General features: G+C 38.5%; 3 protein-coding genes across 5 annotated transcripts; 1 reads left to right on the plus strand and 2 right to left on the minus strand.

Moving 5' to 3' along the window:
• Positions 1–896: 896 nt before the first annotated feature.
• On the minus strand, positions 897–2827 carry LOC141795191 (cystatin-C-like). The gene is made up of 3 exons (XM_074675989.1): positions 2485–2827; positions 1370–1480; positions 897–1118 (listed from the first exon to the last, which is right to left on the minus strand). Exons 1-3 carry the CDS (start codon positions 2692–2694, stop codon positions 1041–1043), a joined length of 399 nt encoding a protein of 132 aa, XP_074532090.1. The 5' UTR covers positions 2695–2827; the 3' UTR covers positions 897–1040.
• Positions 2828–3549: 722 nt separating this feature from the next.
• Positions 3550–6077, minus strand: LOC141795083 (cystatin-like). The gene is made up of 3 exons (XM_074675841.1): positions 5824–6077; positions 4646–4756; positions 3550–3939 (listed from the first exon to the last, which is right to left on the minus strand). The coding sequence occupies exons 1-3, from the start codon at positions 6025–6027 to the stop codon at positions 3862–3864; spliced, it is 393 nt and encodes a 130-aa protein (XP_074531942.1). The 5' UTR covers positions 6028–6077; the 3' UTR covers positions 3550–3861.
• A 962-nt stretch (positions 6078–7039) lies between these two features.
• ephx5 (epoxide hydrolase 5) lies at positions 7040–13299 on the plus strand. Of its 3 annotated transcripts, none has more exons than XM_074676095.1 (10): positions 7040–7177; positions 7277–7339; positions 7469–7682; positions 7850–8030; positions 8110–8319; positions 9917–10046; positions 10378–10589; positions 12608–12716; positions 12789–12914; positions 13098–13299. In XM_074676095.1, the coding sequence occupies exons 2-10, from the start codon at positions 7317–7319 to the stop codon at positions 13297–13299; spliced, it is 1407 nt and encodes a 468-aa protein (XP_074532196.1). In that variant the 5' UTR covers positions 7040–7177; positions 7277–7316. The 3 variants fall into 3 exon arrangements, with proteins under 3 accessions (XP_074532196.1, XP_074532197.1, XP_074532198.1); XM_074676096.1 differs by having other exon boundaries at positions 7044–7177; positions 7282–7339; XM_074676097.1 differs by having other exon boundaries at positions 7112–7154; positions 7282–7339.
• The last annotated feature ends 32 nt before the right edge of the window (positions 13300–13331 follow it).

The raw sequence follows: 13331 nt of genomic DNA on the forward strand, positions 1-13331 counted from the left end.
AGGGATTCAGGAGTTCTATAAATGTGTCATATGAAATTGTCCACAATAATAATAATAATAATAATAATAATAATAATAATAATAATAATAATAATAATAATAATAATAATAATAACAATAATAATAATAATAAACTGAAAAACAAACAAATAAATAATGAATGAAAATAAATTGAAAAATTATTATACTGATCTACTAATGAGGGAATTTTGTTGTTTCTGCTTGTCAAATTAATGACTGGGTGATAGATTACACATCATACATCACATATAGTGGAACAAAAACATAATCAAACTAAAAAAACATGATTTTAAGAACCATCTGTTTACACATCTTAGAATAAATCCTTTTCACAGAAGAAAAGATGTAAATACATAAAAACTATGGCATGTAGTATATGTTCAGTGTGTTTACAGAACATACATTAATCTCTTCCTGAATTAACTTCTTCGCAAATTAAACCCCTCACTTGAGATTGCACCCATGATCTAAACAATCTATAATAATTTCCTATTGATACTATTTTTATTTGATTTTTTTTTTATTTATCCCCCCCCCACCCCAAATGGTCTGTTCTAAACAAGTATTTTGAAGAATGTTTATTGTTATCCTCCAATGAGTTTGTCAATAAAATCAGCTAAAAAAAACTTATATTAATATCAATATAATAATAATAATAATAGTAATAATAATGTCCTGAGGCTGAAGTTGTGACTGTATAACGTTTTTACCTCAGCCTTCTCTAGGTCCTCATGGATGGCACACGTTTCGCAATGATGATAATGATGATGATGATGCACTCTTAGCTCAAAGAACAAAATATAAAACTTCTGCATCATGAAAGTTTATACCAACATTCACGGACACAGACACATTCACGGATTTGCTTTATTTCACTGAGCACTTTATTGTTAGGTGGTAGATAAAGTGATTACAAAGCATTACAAAGTTTGGCCAGTGAAATTTCATGGGTAGGTGTCTCTGTCTGAGGTTGATTCTGCAAAATCTCCTTTGACAGGATCTTTTCCCACGTTGTTCCCTTAGGAGCACTGCTGAGTCACCTTTGGGGGGCTCTTAAGCCATGGGCGCACCCACACATTGAATGTGCACTCGTAAGTCTGAAAAAAAAACCCCAGAGTAATCAGTCAATTGTACCACTTCCTGTTGGTCATGATCTGGATCCAGATAATCAACATTATGACTTTAAAATAAAAACTGAACTCTTACGCCCTATGTTTACAATAAGCAGGTGTTTTCAATGATGCAACGGATCACAGCTGATCCATGTACTGACCCAGTCAGCACTGACTGCTTTTTCAAATTAAAGATACTGGAGTAAAAACATCTCAGATCTAACTTCAGAAATCACCTGAGCATTTTCTGGGTCCTCAGAGAAGAGACACATTTCAGATGAAGCGTCCTTCTTACAGGAGGTTCTGGCCATGATCGCAGTTATCTTGTAATTGAGGCCCGCAACCACCTGTAAAGAAAAGATGTGAAATACAGATCATGGATAATCTCAAGAGCAAACATACAGCAGATTTAAAACCCAACAGCCGCTGCAATCATCAGATTATCTTTGTTTCAGGAAAACAATATAGAGACATGGATGTTCCTGTTCTTTATGAATAATCTCTGTGACTGAGGGACTGGTGTTTGTGAAAGAAGTTCATAACCCTGGATTTTTCATCTAGATCTTTACTTTTTTCACAATCATTAGAACTCTGTATGATGAAGCAGTATCAACTTCTTGTTTGATGGTGAGGTGTCAGATTTTGGATGCTGATAGGGGCACAACCTTTACTGACAGGTCACAGTGTGAGGGGTGATGGTTTATCAAACTCTGGCAGCCCTTCCTCAAAACATTTACAGTAAAATTGTGAAACAGAGAACAGTAGAGAGTTCAGCAGGTCATTTCCTGTTGGAAGGAGGGCTCTCTAGAGGCAATGTTCGCATGCAGGTGTGGTTGGTCCATAATATTTGTTTTATTTGTAAATTTGGACTAGTTTAGGCACTGTAAATGAGTGCACAAAGTATTCAAGGTTTTGCCTTTATAAATAAATAAATAAATAAACATCCAACATGGTTAGAAAGTTTGATAAAAACTCATGCAAATGGAAAATATTCATCTACTATCACCAAAATCTGTTATCAGTTATACATCATACAGTTCCCCTTAGACCAGTTTGTTCAAATATATACCCTGTAAATCCCCCAAACTGGACCACATCATACTTAAAAACTCCTTACAGAAGATGCTAACAGGTTTAACTCATTGGAGGGGAACTATGGCGCCATCTGAACCTGCTGTGTGTGAATGTTTGTAAATAGGGCATCAGAGAAGGTTGTTTAGACACTAGGTAAGGTATACTGCCTTAAAAAAAAAAATTAAAGACTTTCAATAAATGATATAGTTCTCTGAAAGGAGACAGCTTATTTTTAACCAAAGACACAACCACCATGACGAGCAGCCGACAGACTCACCTGCACCTCCACCTTTTTCACCTCTCGCACCTTGGTGAGGTAAATGCCGTTGGTAACCTTGTTGTGCCATGCCACCGCTGCCTCCAGAGCTTTCTGAGCCCCCACATCTTCTTCGATGTTAACGTCTCTAAAACCCCCAGGCAGACCCGCATCGCCACAGCTGAGGGCGAAAAGTGCCGGGAGAACGAAGAGTATGAGCCTCCACTCCATCTCCTTCTCCTGACCTGATGCTAACTAATGATATCTGTGACCATAGATATATATGAAGGCTGTGACATTCTCTGCCTGTGGAGTGTTTGACGCCTGCATCATCACATGAGCATCACTGACGTCACAGACCTAGGCTGAAAGTTCGCGGGTCTCACCCACCGCACGCGCATGCCCACTCAGTACGTTCAATTGTTCAAAACAAGGAAGAATTCCTTTTTTTGTAACAAATAATGATAAAGATTAAGATTTAGTGATATGTAATAGTCCACAAAAATGTTTAAAATAAAAAAGGAAAAAATAAATTAATCAAAATTAATGAATAAATAAATAATAAAAATAAATGAATCTAACAAATTAAAAAAATATATATAGATAAATAAATTTTAAAAAACAAACAAATAAATCAATAATAAATAGAAATTAAATGAAAAGTTATTATACTGATCTACATAAAGAGTAATTTTGATGTTACTGCTTGTCAAAGCCAGGTCTGGGTGATAGATAACACATCTTACATTACATAAACTAGAATAAAAACATAACCAACCTCAAAATCATGACTATTTGAACCATTAATTCCCACTTGTTGTTATTATAATCACTTTACACAAAAGACAAGATGTTGATACATGAAAATTATGGTATTTTATAACATGTTTAGTGTGTTTACAGACAGGACATTTTGGAAATGAATTCATGTACCTCACATTTCCTCATTTTGCCTGAGTTTCTGCAGATCACTACCACCTACTCTCTTCCTACACTGAACTCTTAAAAAACACATGAATCTTGTTAATTCACAAAGAATAAATGAGATTAAAACCTGCAAAGTAACCACACACACACACACATGTATTGGAGTTCATGCTACAAATTTTATTTCATTTCTAACCACAGCATGGTGTTAAAAAGGGATTATCAAAAAGTTCAGTGAGCATCTACAGGAAATTGCTTGTTTCAGTAAAAATGGGTAACACTGACACGACTGCTGCTGGAGGATGCCCTCACATCAGAAACAGGATGCAGCTGAGCTTAAGAGTTAAAAAGCAGAGGCAGCTAATTGAAGTGTTAATACTTTTGTGCTTTTGCTGCAGGAAATTTCACTCAGTAGGAAAGTGATTCTGGAAAAATGGAAACACTGGAAAAACACTCCCCCCTGCGCTTCTCTTATGTGCATTCCTCTTTCTTCAGCTCGATTTCACTCATCCATGGGCGGTCCCACACTTTGAATTCGCACTGGTAAGGCTGAGGAAAGACAGAGGACACTTCGGTTAGAGCACGGCCAGTTCATTCAACCTCTCAGACGTGGTCAGACTCGAAGAAAACGTATGTTTTGGATTTTTTAAGGACATGATGCACAATATTTTTTCATCAGCCCCCACTCTTTGTGCAGAAGCAATTAAAACATTCACAAGATTTGTTTGTTTCCCCAGTTTTTCTGGAAACACGTTTGTAACTCAACTTATCTGCAAACTATTTTTTTCCCCTTCACCCAGTCTTGTTAGAAGAGCTTTAAAAAAGGGGAAGGATGTGATGGTTTCACAATCAGACTGACTGAGTCTACTGTTTGATAAACCTACAATATAATGTCCCATTGGTTCATTTTGTTTTATCATTTTTATTATAATTGTCATTATTATTATTGTTGTTATTATTATCGTTATCATTACTATTATTATTATTATTACTATTATTATTATTATTATTATTATTATTATTATTATTATTATTATTATTATTATTATTATCCCCTCTGTCTTTAATTTGGTCTGTTCTAGACAAGTGTTTTAATGAATGTTTATTATCATTCTCCTTTGCAGTTTGTCAGTAAAATCATTTAAAAAGTGAAATATAAAAACAATAATAAATAAATAAATAAATAAATAAATAAATAAATAAATAAAAATAATAATGTCCTGAGGCTGAAGCTGATCCTGTATAAAGTTTCTACCTGAGCCATCGCTGGGTCCGCATGGACGGCACATGTCTCGTTAGCGGCGTTCCTCCTGCAGGGGGTCGTCCCCATTCTCACAGTGAAGGTGTACATGTAGCCAGCAACCAGCTGAGAGAGGAAGATGAGAATGAAGAAGAGGTGATGGTTAGCATGGTTCAATAATCATATCTGTTCTTTTAATGTCAGTATTTTTCTTCCACTGTTTTCCAAGTGACTTTTACATATTTTCTCATAGATAAAACACCACTCATATTGTCTAAAAGTCTAAAGACAGCATCTGAAAGCTTGAATGACTGAGTTCTTCTAATGTCACTTAGAATTAGATTAAAGTGGGTCCAAAGTCCAGGTAGGAAATAAATGAACACAAAAAAAGATGTAATAAATGATTAAAATAATTGTAGAAGATAGGGGTGGAAGAAAACAACAACAATGTATCAAATTTCAGGATTTTTTGTTCAAAACCCTTTTTTTAAAAATTCAATCCTTCATTAAAAAAAATTAACCTTTATGTTACCAGAAATTAAAAACCTTTTCTTTAAAGGGAGACTTGGCCAAGACAGGCAGCAGCAAAAACACAAAGTTTAGGACAGCTCTGTACTCTGTAGACATCATCATCATCATCCTCAAAATTTTGTCCCAGTGCTAAAAAACAAAACAAAAAAACTTAATACTTTCATGGGACAATCAAAAAAAAAAAAAAAAAAAAAAAGAAGCTTGGATTGATGTAAAATATAGCCCCTATTTACTTTAACTCTGTACAATAATGAATAAAACTTGCAATCATAAGCAGTTTTTGATTTTGGAAGGCCTTTAGCGACCCCCCTTGGGAACCACTAGCCTAAAGATTGAGAACTGAGAGTCTAATTCCAATCATAATAGGATTATTTTGGGTCCATGGCCCGGATAGAGAATTAGTAACCACATCAAAGTATTTTTTCTGTCGATGATCGAAATAAACGGGTTAGGATTGTCTAGAACACTATAATAATCAGTACAGGCCTGATTATCTAAATCAGTGCCATCCTAACTGTCTGACGTCACACTGTCAGGATAAACACTGTACAGCCGTTCACTGGCCTACCGTTACTTAAGTTGTTAGTTTCACCCCCCAGCAAACATAGCATCAGAATCATCCTGTTATTAACATTTATGAGTCTAAATCAAGCTTTACTGACCTGCTTCGTCGCGGATATCACCTCTGCTGGCCTGGTGAGGTACAGACCGTTTCTCGCCCTGTTGTGTTCAACCACAGCGAAGTTCAGAGCACTCTGAGCCCCCGCATCTCCACTCAGATCTACGTCAATCGCTCCCCCGAGCAGGCGGCCTTTTTCGGCGGAGCAAAGCACCGCAAGAACAACGGGGACGACAAATCTCCACATCGCTCCTCTTCCCAGAATGCGCCAAAACAACAAAACACCTCCGCGCTCCCTCCCTGTTATATAATCAACAACGTCACTGTCGACGCTCTACGCACTGAGTGACATTTCCCTCAGCCAATCAAACATCTCTGTTGCTATTGGTGCGTTCAAGTGTCTCGCGGAAAATATATAACTCCTTTTTAGAAGCTATGTTTAATGCAAAATATTTCACACAACTTAAAATGAAAATTACTTTTTTGTTCCTAACAGCTGGCAATCGACTATTCATTGTGATTGTGAACTTGCCATATTATTATTTACACTTTTCAATGAGCTTTGTATTCACAAACTGTGTAATTCATATAAAATTTATCTCGTTTACTGAATTTATCTTATGGATAATGGGAAGTATGACAAGAGAGCAAATGTATTTTGTTTTTGAGTATATAAATGGTGGGGAAAAAATTACTTTTTTTTCTCAGTGTCCTGTAAATTTAATTTATTCATTTATTTTATTTACTTTATTTATTATTTATTAAAAAGTTGACAACCTTGCTGTATGTCACACTGGTGTTAATTAAAAATAAAACTAAAATATTTAACATAAACCGAGTAGATGAACAAGATTATGTGATTAAATCATAAAATTTAGGATCATAGCTATGAGAATAAATATCTAAACTGTAGTAAACTAGGAAATAAAATTTGTACAATTGTAATTCATTTGCTGAAATGGTCAACAGTAGGACAAAGGTAAAATAAAAGAAGAACAATGTGATTATGAGTTACAAAGACGCAATGCGAGATAGTTTCATATTATTATATAATTTCTACCTGTATTGTGGAACTTCGTCTGACTCTTTTAATGTAATGAGATCCAAATGAGCCAATTACAATTGATCCATAGCTCCTGGTTTAATAAAAAAACTTTTAACCATCAAATATATTTGATCTGGAATGTTTAGCGTCATGTTAGTGCTCATGATTTTTTTTTTCCTCTAGGAACTCAGATATCCGACATTACCTGAATGCAATCACTGATACCACTTTTTGTTGAGACAGCTTGCCTCGACTCTTGTGTGCTCGATTTTGGTACCTGTGAACCCCGTACCTGTCCTGTTTTACCCAGATTCTACCTTAACCTGAGGGTAATCTGCAAAAAGCAAACAAGGTATGCTGAAATATTGCTCATTTGTAATGTTTCGACATGCTTCTGCGTTGTTCTCCATGTCTAATGTGGAAAATAAAACATTGCTGACCTCTGTCCCAGTGCAGGTTTTTAATAATCACTTCACCTTTGGAACGGCACCATGCAAAGACTGCAGGTTTTAAAGTAAGTAGCTCACACATTCTTGAATTCTTGTTATGAAAGCTAATTGTTTTTCAGCTACTTTTAAAGATTTCTGGGCAGTAACTACCAACAATAACTTTTCACTCACTGCATTGTGTCACATTTCTTCAGGGAAACTTTATTTGCCCTGGATCTGGTCCAAAGGCAGGCCTTGGTAGGCTCAGTGGTTGCAGCAGGCGGTTTACTGGCATACCTGTACCACAAAAGAAAACAAGTGAAAACCATTCCCCTCGTTGAAGGATGGTGGGGAGCTGGAGAGAAACCCCCGAGAGAAGATGATACAATCAAACCCTTTGAAGTGGAAACCTCAGATGAAGAAATCCAGGTTCATTTAGCCCCAATGTACCACATTTATATACTGCTACTATGTTCCTCAAACCACTGTTAAAGCTTAACAACAGAGGAATATGGCTGCCAAATGAATATGCGATAAAACATCAACACTGAGCAAATTAACTGTAAATAATTAGAAAATAATATGTTATTGTGCAGGATCTTCATGAGCGCATTGACAAAAGCCGCTACACGGATCCTTTGGAGGACGCGTGCTTCCAGTACGGCTTCAACTCAACTTACCTGAAGACCGTGGTTTCCTACTGGAGACACAAGTTCGACTGGAAAAAACAGGTGGCCGTGCTCAACAAGTATCCACACTTCAAAACGAAAATAGAAGGTACTCAAAGTCCTGACAATTTGGATGTTTTACTTCCGTCTTACTTGATTTTTACACCACCCACCGTGTTTGTTCGCAGGTTTGGACGTGCACTTCATCCACGTGCGGCCTCCTCACCGTGGGCATCAGAGGGTCCTGCCCCTCATGCTCGTCCACGGCTGGCCTGGTTCCTTCTTTGAGTTCTACAAGATCCTGCCTCTCCTCACAGAGAGCCAGGATGATGTTGTGTTTGAGGTCATTTGTCCGTCCATCCCTGGCTATGGGTTCTCAGAAGCGCCTCATAAACAAGGTGGGTGGGAAGTACAGTCATGGAAAAATCATTAGACCACTTTGTTTTCTTCAATTTCTTCTTCATTGTAATGTCTGGTATCCCTAACGGTAAATTACCAGAAGCTTAAGCTTTATTGTTTTCCCAGAGGACTAAGAGAACTAAAACAAAAGATTTAAGTGAAGCCTGAAAGGCGGCCATCTTGGCTCTGCTGGAAATCGTCCTGAGTGAGAGACAGGAAGCCAAAAAACTGAAGATCTCCAAGAAAAACCAAGCCCAACATGGTACCACCAAATTGCTAGCTGGTCAAGCAGGAAACGTCTTTCTACCCCACGAGATGACCGAGCACTCATCGTTCCTGAGTCAGGAATCGTGGTCAGACCTCCAGGGAGCTTAAAATGAGAAATATCACAAACGGACTTCTTGAAGCTGGTCTGAAGACACTCAGGGCACAGAAGAAGCTCTTCATCAACCAGAGGCAGAGGAAGACCCAGGTACTCTCTGCTAGGGATCAAGGATTGGACTGTTGGGATGAAGGTTCTATTCAGGGATGGATCCAGTTTGGAGCTGATGTCCACTCCAGACAACTTCCTGGTTAGGAGGAGACTTGGAGAAGCCTACAAACTAGACTGTCTGACCCCTACAGTAAAACATGGAGGTGGATCAGTGATGGTCTGGGATTGTTTCAGTCTGGGTTGAACAGGGCTACTCTTGAAACCAGTCTTCCTCCATCAGCTGGAAAACTCTTTCCTGATTCAAATGACTGGATTTTCCAACAAGACGCTGCCCCATACCACACAGCGAGGTCAGTTAGAGCCTGGATGGAGAACATGAATGTTCAAACCCTGCTTTGGCCAGATTAATCAGCAGATTTTAATCCAACTGAAAACCAGTGGATCATCATCAAACTCCAAATGGAGAACAGAGTCAGAAGCTGGTGGAGAGAACGCCAAGATGCATGTCATCAAAAATAGTGGTTAGACAATCAAATGCAAGCTCCTGTGTGTTTTATGTGACTGAAACAGACAGAAAAAACATAGACAGCCTGAAAGCTGTTTTTTTCAGCACAATGCCATAGCTATTAATGTAGGAACCTCAGTGATTTAGGTTTTTATCAAGAAAACCATAAAAAGGGTGAAGTGTCAGCCTTTAAATTAAACTCTTATGGGCTATTTTTGCTGTTATCATCATATTTGTCCAAACAAATGTACCTATAATTGTACCAGGCATTAAAATAAACAAGAAATTGAAAACAAAAAGACAATGTGGTCTAATAATTTTTCCATGACTTTTGATGTAAAGCTGTGTTTACTCTGGACCCAGTGTGTCCTCACCAAAAAGATCAGTGTCTAAATAAAGTCTTAAGACTATTTTTCCTCTTAAAGGTCTTTGTTATTTGCTGGCAGCTGTGGAGTTATTCTGGTTTGAATTTTGTGCGGTAGGTAAAGATGGGGTTATCGTCCATCTTTGTGTAGTCAGTGGTGAAAACACAGAAAACATGGGAAGCGACACCACTGACTGGAAATTAACCTGGTTCAAAAACTCTGGGTAATCTTAGCTAAAACAAGTATGCTTGAATTATGTTTAAGCTCATATATGTGCTTTCTGTCCATTCCAGGATTTGATTCCATCGCTGCAGCCCGGATTTTCCTGACCCTGATGGAGCGTTTGGGATTCTCACAGTTTTATGTGCAGGGTGGAGACTGGGGCTCCCTCATCACCACCAACATGGCCCAGCTGAAGCCCGAGTAAGTCAACAACAACACGAGCCCTTACTGGAAAAACAAGCTGCAACATTTTGCTGCGGTGGAATTTCCCATCCGGACCGTTTGTCTTTACAAAGGGAACATTGTGACATTCTTCCTGAAATTGTGAAACCCTGTCTGCAGTGTGCTAAACACTCAGGAACTGCTGACAATATACATTTCTGCAGACTGTGGTGCTTGAATAATGATTTGCAGGAAGAAAAACACGATAAAAACTTGCACTGAAAGTAGAAAATCAAACCCTCTGCAGATTAAGATGTTAAACTCTGTGATGTGACTTTTATTCTGACAGTCCGTCTCTTCTCTTAACAAGGTGTGTGAGAGGACTCCACCTGAACATGATTAATTCAAACAGAGGATTCAAAGTGCTTCTGTCCCTCATAATTGGTCCTTATCTACCCTTCCTGGTGGGCTTAACTCGGGAAGATGTTCGCCGGCTGTTTCCTTACTTTGAGAAAAATGTCTGGGAACTTCTGAGGGAATCAGGCTACTTCCACATCCAGGCCACGAAACCTGACACTGCAGGTGGGGACGCTCTAAACCACAGGAGATGAAGTTTTACAATGCCTGATCATAATCCACGCTTTAAATCAAGATTATCAGCACCAATATAGGTTATTCCTTAATGCTACTTCTTAGCTTTCCAATCAGGTTGGGATTGGATTGATTAACAGCTCGTCTAAGTCTCTATGACAACACCACGCCGGGCGACGAAAAGTTTAGCAGACAGAAGAGAGATCTGTGTTTTTCTCTTCAGAAAGCGATTTCTGTGATTAATTTTGTAGTTATGGTGGACACTGGAGCCTAACTGTCAGACAGAAAACGGACAGAAGAGCAGAAGAAAGAGAAACAGGAGAGAGATAGAGCATGAGCTAAAGGCTAAAGCACAAGCTTAAGGCTAAAACATGGGCTAAAGGTTAAAAAACAACAGACTAAAGACTAAAAAAAGGCTACAGGCTAAAACACGAGTTGGAGGCTAAATAACAAGCTATGGGCTAAAACATGGGCTAAAGGCTAGAAACACAAACTAAAGGCTTAAACATGAGTTGGAGGCTAAATAATGAGCTAAGGGCTAAAACACAAACTAAAGGCTAAAACATGAGTTGGAGGCTAAATAACAAGCTAAGGGCTAAAACACAAACTAAAGGATAAAACACAAGCCAAGGGCTAAAACACAAGCTAAAGGCTAAAACCCAGGCAAAGGCTAAATATTAACAGGCTGAAGGCTTAAAAATGAGCTTAAGGCTCATAAGAGCTAAAAGCTAAAACATGAGTTGAAGGCTAAAACACAAGATAAAGGCTAGAAACACAATCTAAAGGCTTTAACACGAGCCAAGGGCTTAAACACAAGCTAAGGGCTAAGACATGAGCTAAGGGCTAAAACACAAACTAAAGGGTAAAACACAAGCCAAGGGCTAAAACACAAGCTAAAGGCTAAAACCCAGGCAAAGGCTAAATATTAACAGGCTGAAGGCTTAAAAATGAGCTTAAGGCTCATAAGAGCTAAAAGCTAAAACATGAGTTGGAGGTTAAAAAACAAGATAAAGGCTAGAAACACAATCTAAAGGCTTTAACACAAGCCAAGGGCCAAGGGCTTAAACACAAGCTAAGGGCAAAAAACACAAGCTAAGGGCTAAAACACAAATTCAAGGCTAGAATACAAGCTAAGGGCTAAAAAACACAAGCTGAGGGCTAGAACACAAACTAAAGGCTAAAACACAAGCTAAAGGTGAAACACAGACTCAAGGCTAAATATTAACAGGCTAAAGGTTCAAAAATAAGCTTAAGGCCTAAACAAGAGCCAAATGCTGAAACATGAGTCGGTGGCTAAAATGTGATCTAAACGCTAAAACATGGGCTGAAGGCTAAAACACGAGCCAAAGGTTAAAACACAAGCTAAGGGCTTAACTACAAACTAAAGGCTAAAACATGAGCCAAAGGCTGAAACACAAGCTAAGGGCTAAAACATGAGTTGGAAGCTAAAACACAGGCTAAAGGCTCAAAAATGAGCTTAAGGCTTAAAGAAGAGTTAATATTTAAAACATGAGCTAAAGGCTAAAACGCAAGCTTGAGGCTGTAACACGAGCAAAAGGCTAATAAAGGGGCTAACCTGTTTGTGCTAATGTTGACTCCAACCCACAGTCAGCAGTTATTCTGCAGTGGTCTGTTCAAACTTGAGAGTCTATCAATAAAATGAAGAGTGAGGTTACATTAGCTCTGATTGGTAGATGATTGGCAGGACATAAGCAGGATTTACTGACGTTACACGTTACAGACACGTCTCAGAGCACCTGGCTGTGAGTAGAGCTAAATATATATCTGGCTATTAAACTACGCTACAAACTGACAAAGTTAGCTTGTTGTCATGTTTCAAACCGTAGCTCTACTTAACTGTACTGATAAATACCTTACTTTGTGGCGTTGTATCCAGTAAAAGTTGACTTCAACCAGGAAAATTAGTTTTAATCTGATTTCCTTTTAACTCCAAAACAAACACACTCCTGGCTAAATGTCACATCAGTGTTTTTCTATCGTGTGTACAGGCTGCGGGCTGAACAACTCTCCTGTGGGATTGGCGGCTTACATCCTGGAGAAGTTCTCGACCTGGACTGACATGAAAAACAGAAACCTGGAGGATGGTGGGCTGGAGAGGTACGAGATAAAGCTAATATATGAGGATCTGTGTGATGGTTGCTGGCTAATTAATGTATGTTGTTATTTCAGGAAGTTCAGTCTGGATGAGCTCTTGACTAACGTCATGATCTACTGGACCACGGGCACCATCGTGTCCTCCATGCGCTTCTACAAAGAGAACTTCAAGGGAAATCCTGAAAACAGGGTGGATGCAAAGTATGTGACAAAATGCTGACATCTTCTAAAGTCTATAAAGAGAATTTCAGTGGAGGGGAAGCTCTAACTGTTAAGACTAGGAGAGGTTTTCCACAACAGGGGGAAGTCAGGTTTTTAGAGTGATTCTGTCCATCTTGACCCTTTTTGGTAAAATCTTGTTCAATTTCATCTTTTTTGTTTCAGGACAGGGATATTTGTGCCCACCGGACTCGCTGCTTTCCCCGGGGAGCTCATTCATTGCCCCAAATCCTGGGCACAACTCAGGTACCGAAAGATCTACTCCTACACTTACATGCCTCGGGGTGGACACTTTGCCGCCTTCGAGGAGCCGCAGCTGCTTGCCGATGACATCATTCAGTTTGTCAAGAAAGTGGAAAAGCTCTAAAAACATTTGAATGCACTGAAAAACCAGTTTAA

The sequence above is a fragment of the Halichoeres trimaculatus genome, unplaced genomic scaffold (genome assembly GCF_033239565.1).
Source record: "Halichoeres trimaculatus isolate MK-OKI-2021-1 unplaced genomic scaffold, fHalTri1.1 fHalTri1_scaffold_8, whole genome shotgun sequence".
Classification (NCBI taxonomy): Eukaryota; Metazoa; Chordata; class Actinopteri; order Labriformes; family Labridae; genus Halichoeres; species Halichoeres trimaculatus.

Coding starts and splice junctions, on each gene's coding strand:
- LOC141795191 (XM_074675989.1), bottom strand. CDS start 2,694: ATGGAGTGGAGGCTCATACTCTTCGTTCTCCCGGCACTTTTCGCCCTC. Junction 1,481..2,484: donor TGAAAAAGGTGGAGGTGCAG/GTGAGTCTGTCG, acceptor TTTTCTTTACAG/GTGGTTGCGGGCCTCAATTA. Junction 1,119..1,369: donor AGGACCCAGAAAATGCTCAG/GTGATTTCTGAA, acceptor TTTTTTTTTCAG/ACTTACGAGTGCACATTCAA.
- LOC141795083 (XM_074675841.1), bottom strand. CDS start 6,027: ATGTGGAGATTTGTCGTCCCCGTTGTTCTTGCGGTGCTTTGCTCCGCC. Junction 4,757..5,823: donor TGATATCCGCGACGAAGCAG/GTCAGTAAAGCT, acceptor TTCCTCTCTCAG/CTGGTTGCTGGCTACATGTA. Junction 3,940..4,645: donor CGGACCCAGCGATGGCTCAG/GTAGAAACTTTA, acceptor GTCTTTCCTCAG/CCTTACCAGTGCGAATTCAA.
- ephx5 (XM_074676095.1), top strand. CDS start 7,317: ATGCAAAGACTGCAGGTTTTAAA. Junction 7,683..7,849: donor CCTCAGATGAAGAAATCCAG/GTTCATTTAGCC, acceptor GTTATTGTGCAG/GATCTTCATGAGCGCATTGA. Junction 12,915..13,097: donor GAAAACAGGGTGGATGCAAA/GTATGTGACAAA, acceptor TTTTTGTTTCAG/GACAGGGATATTTGTGCCCA.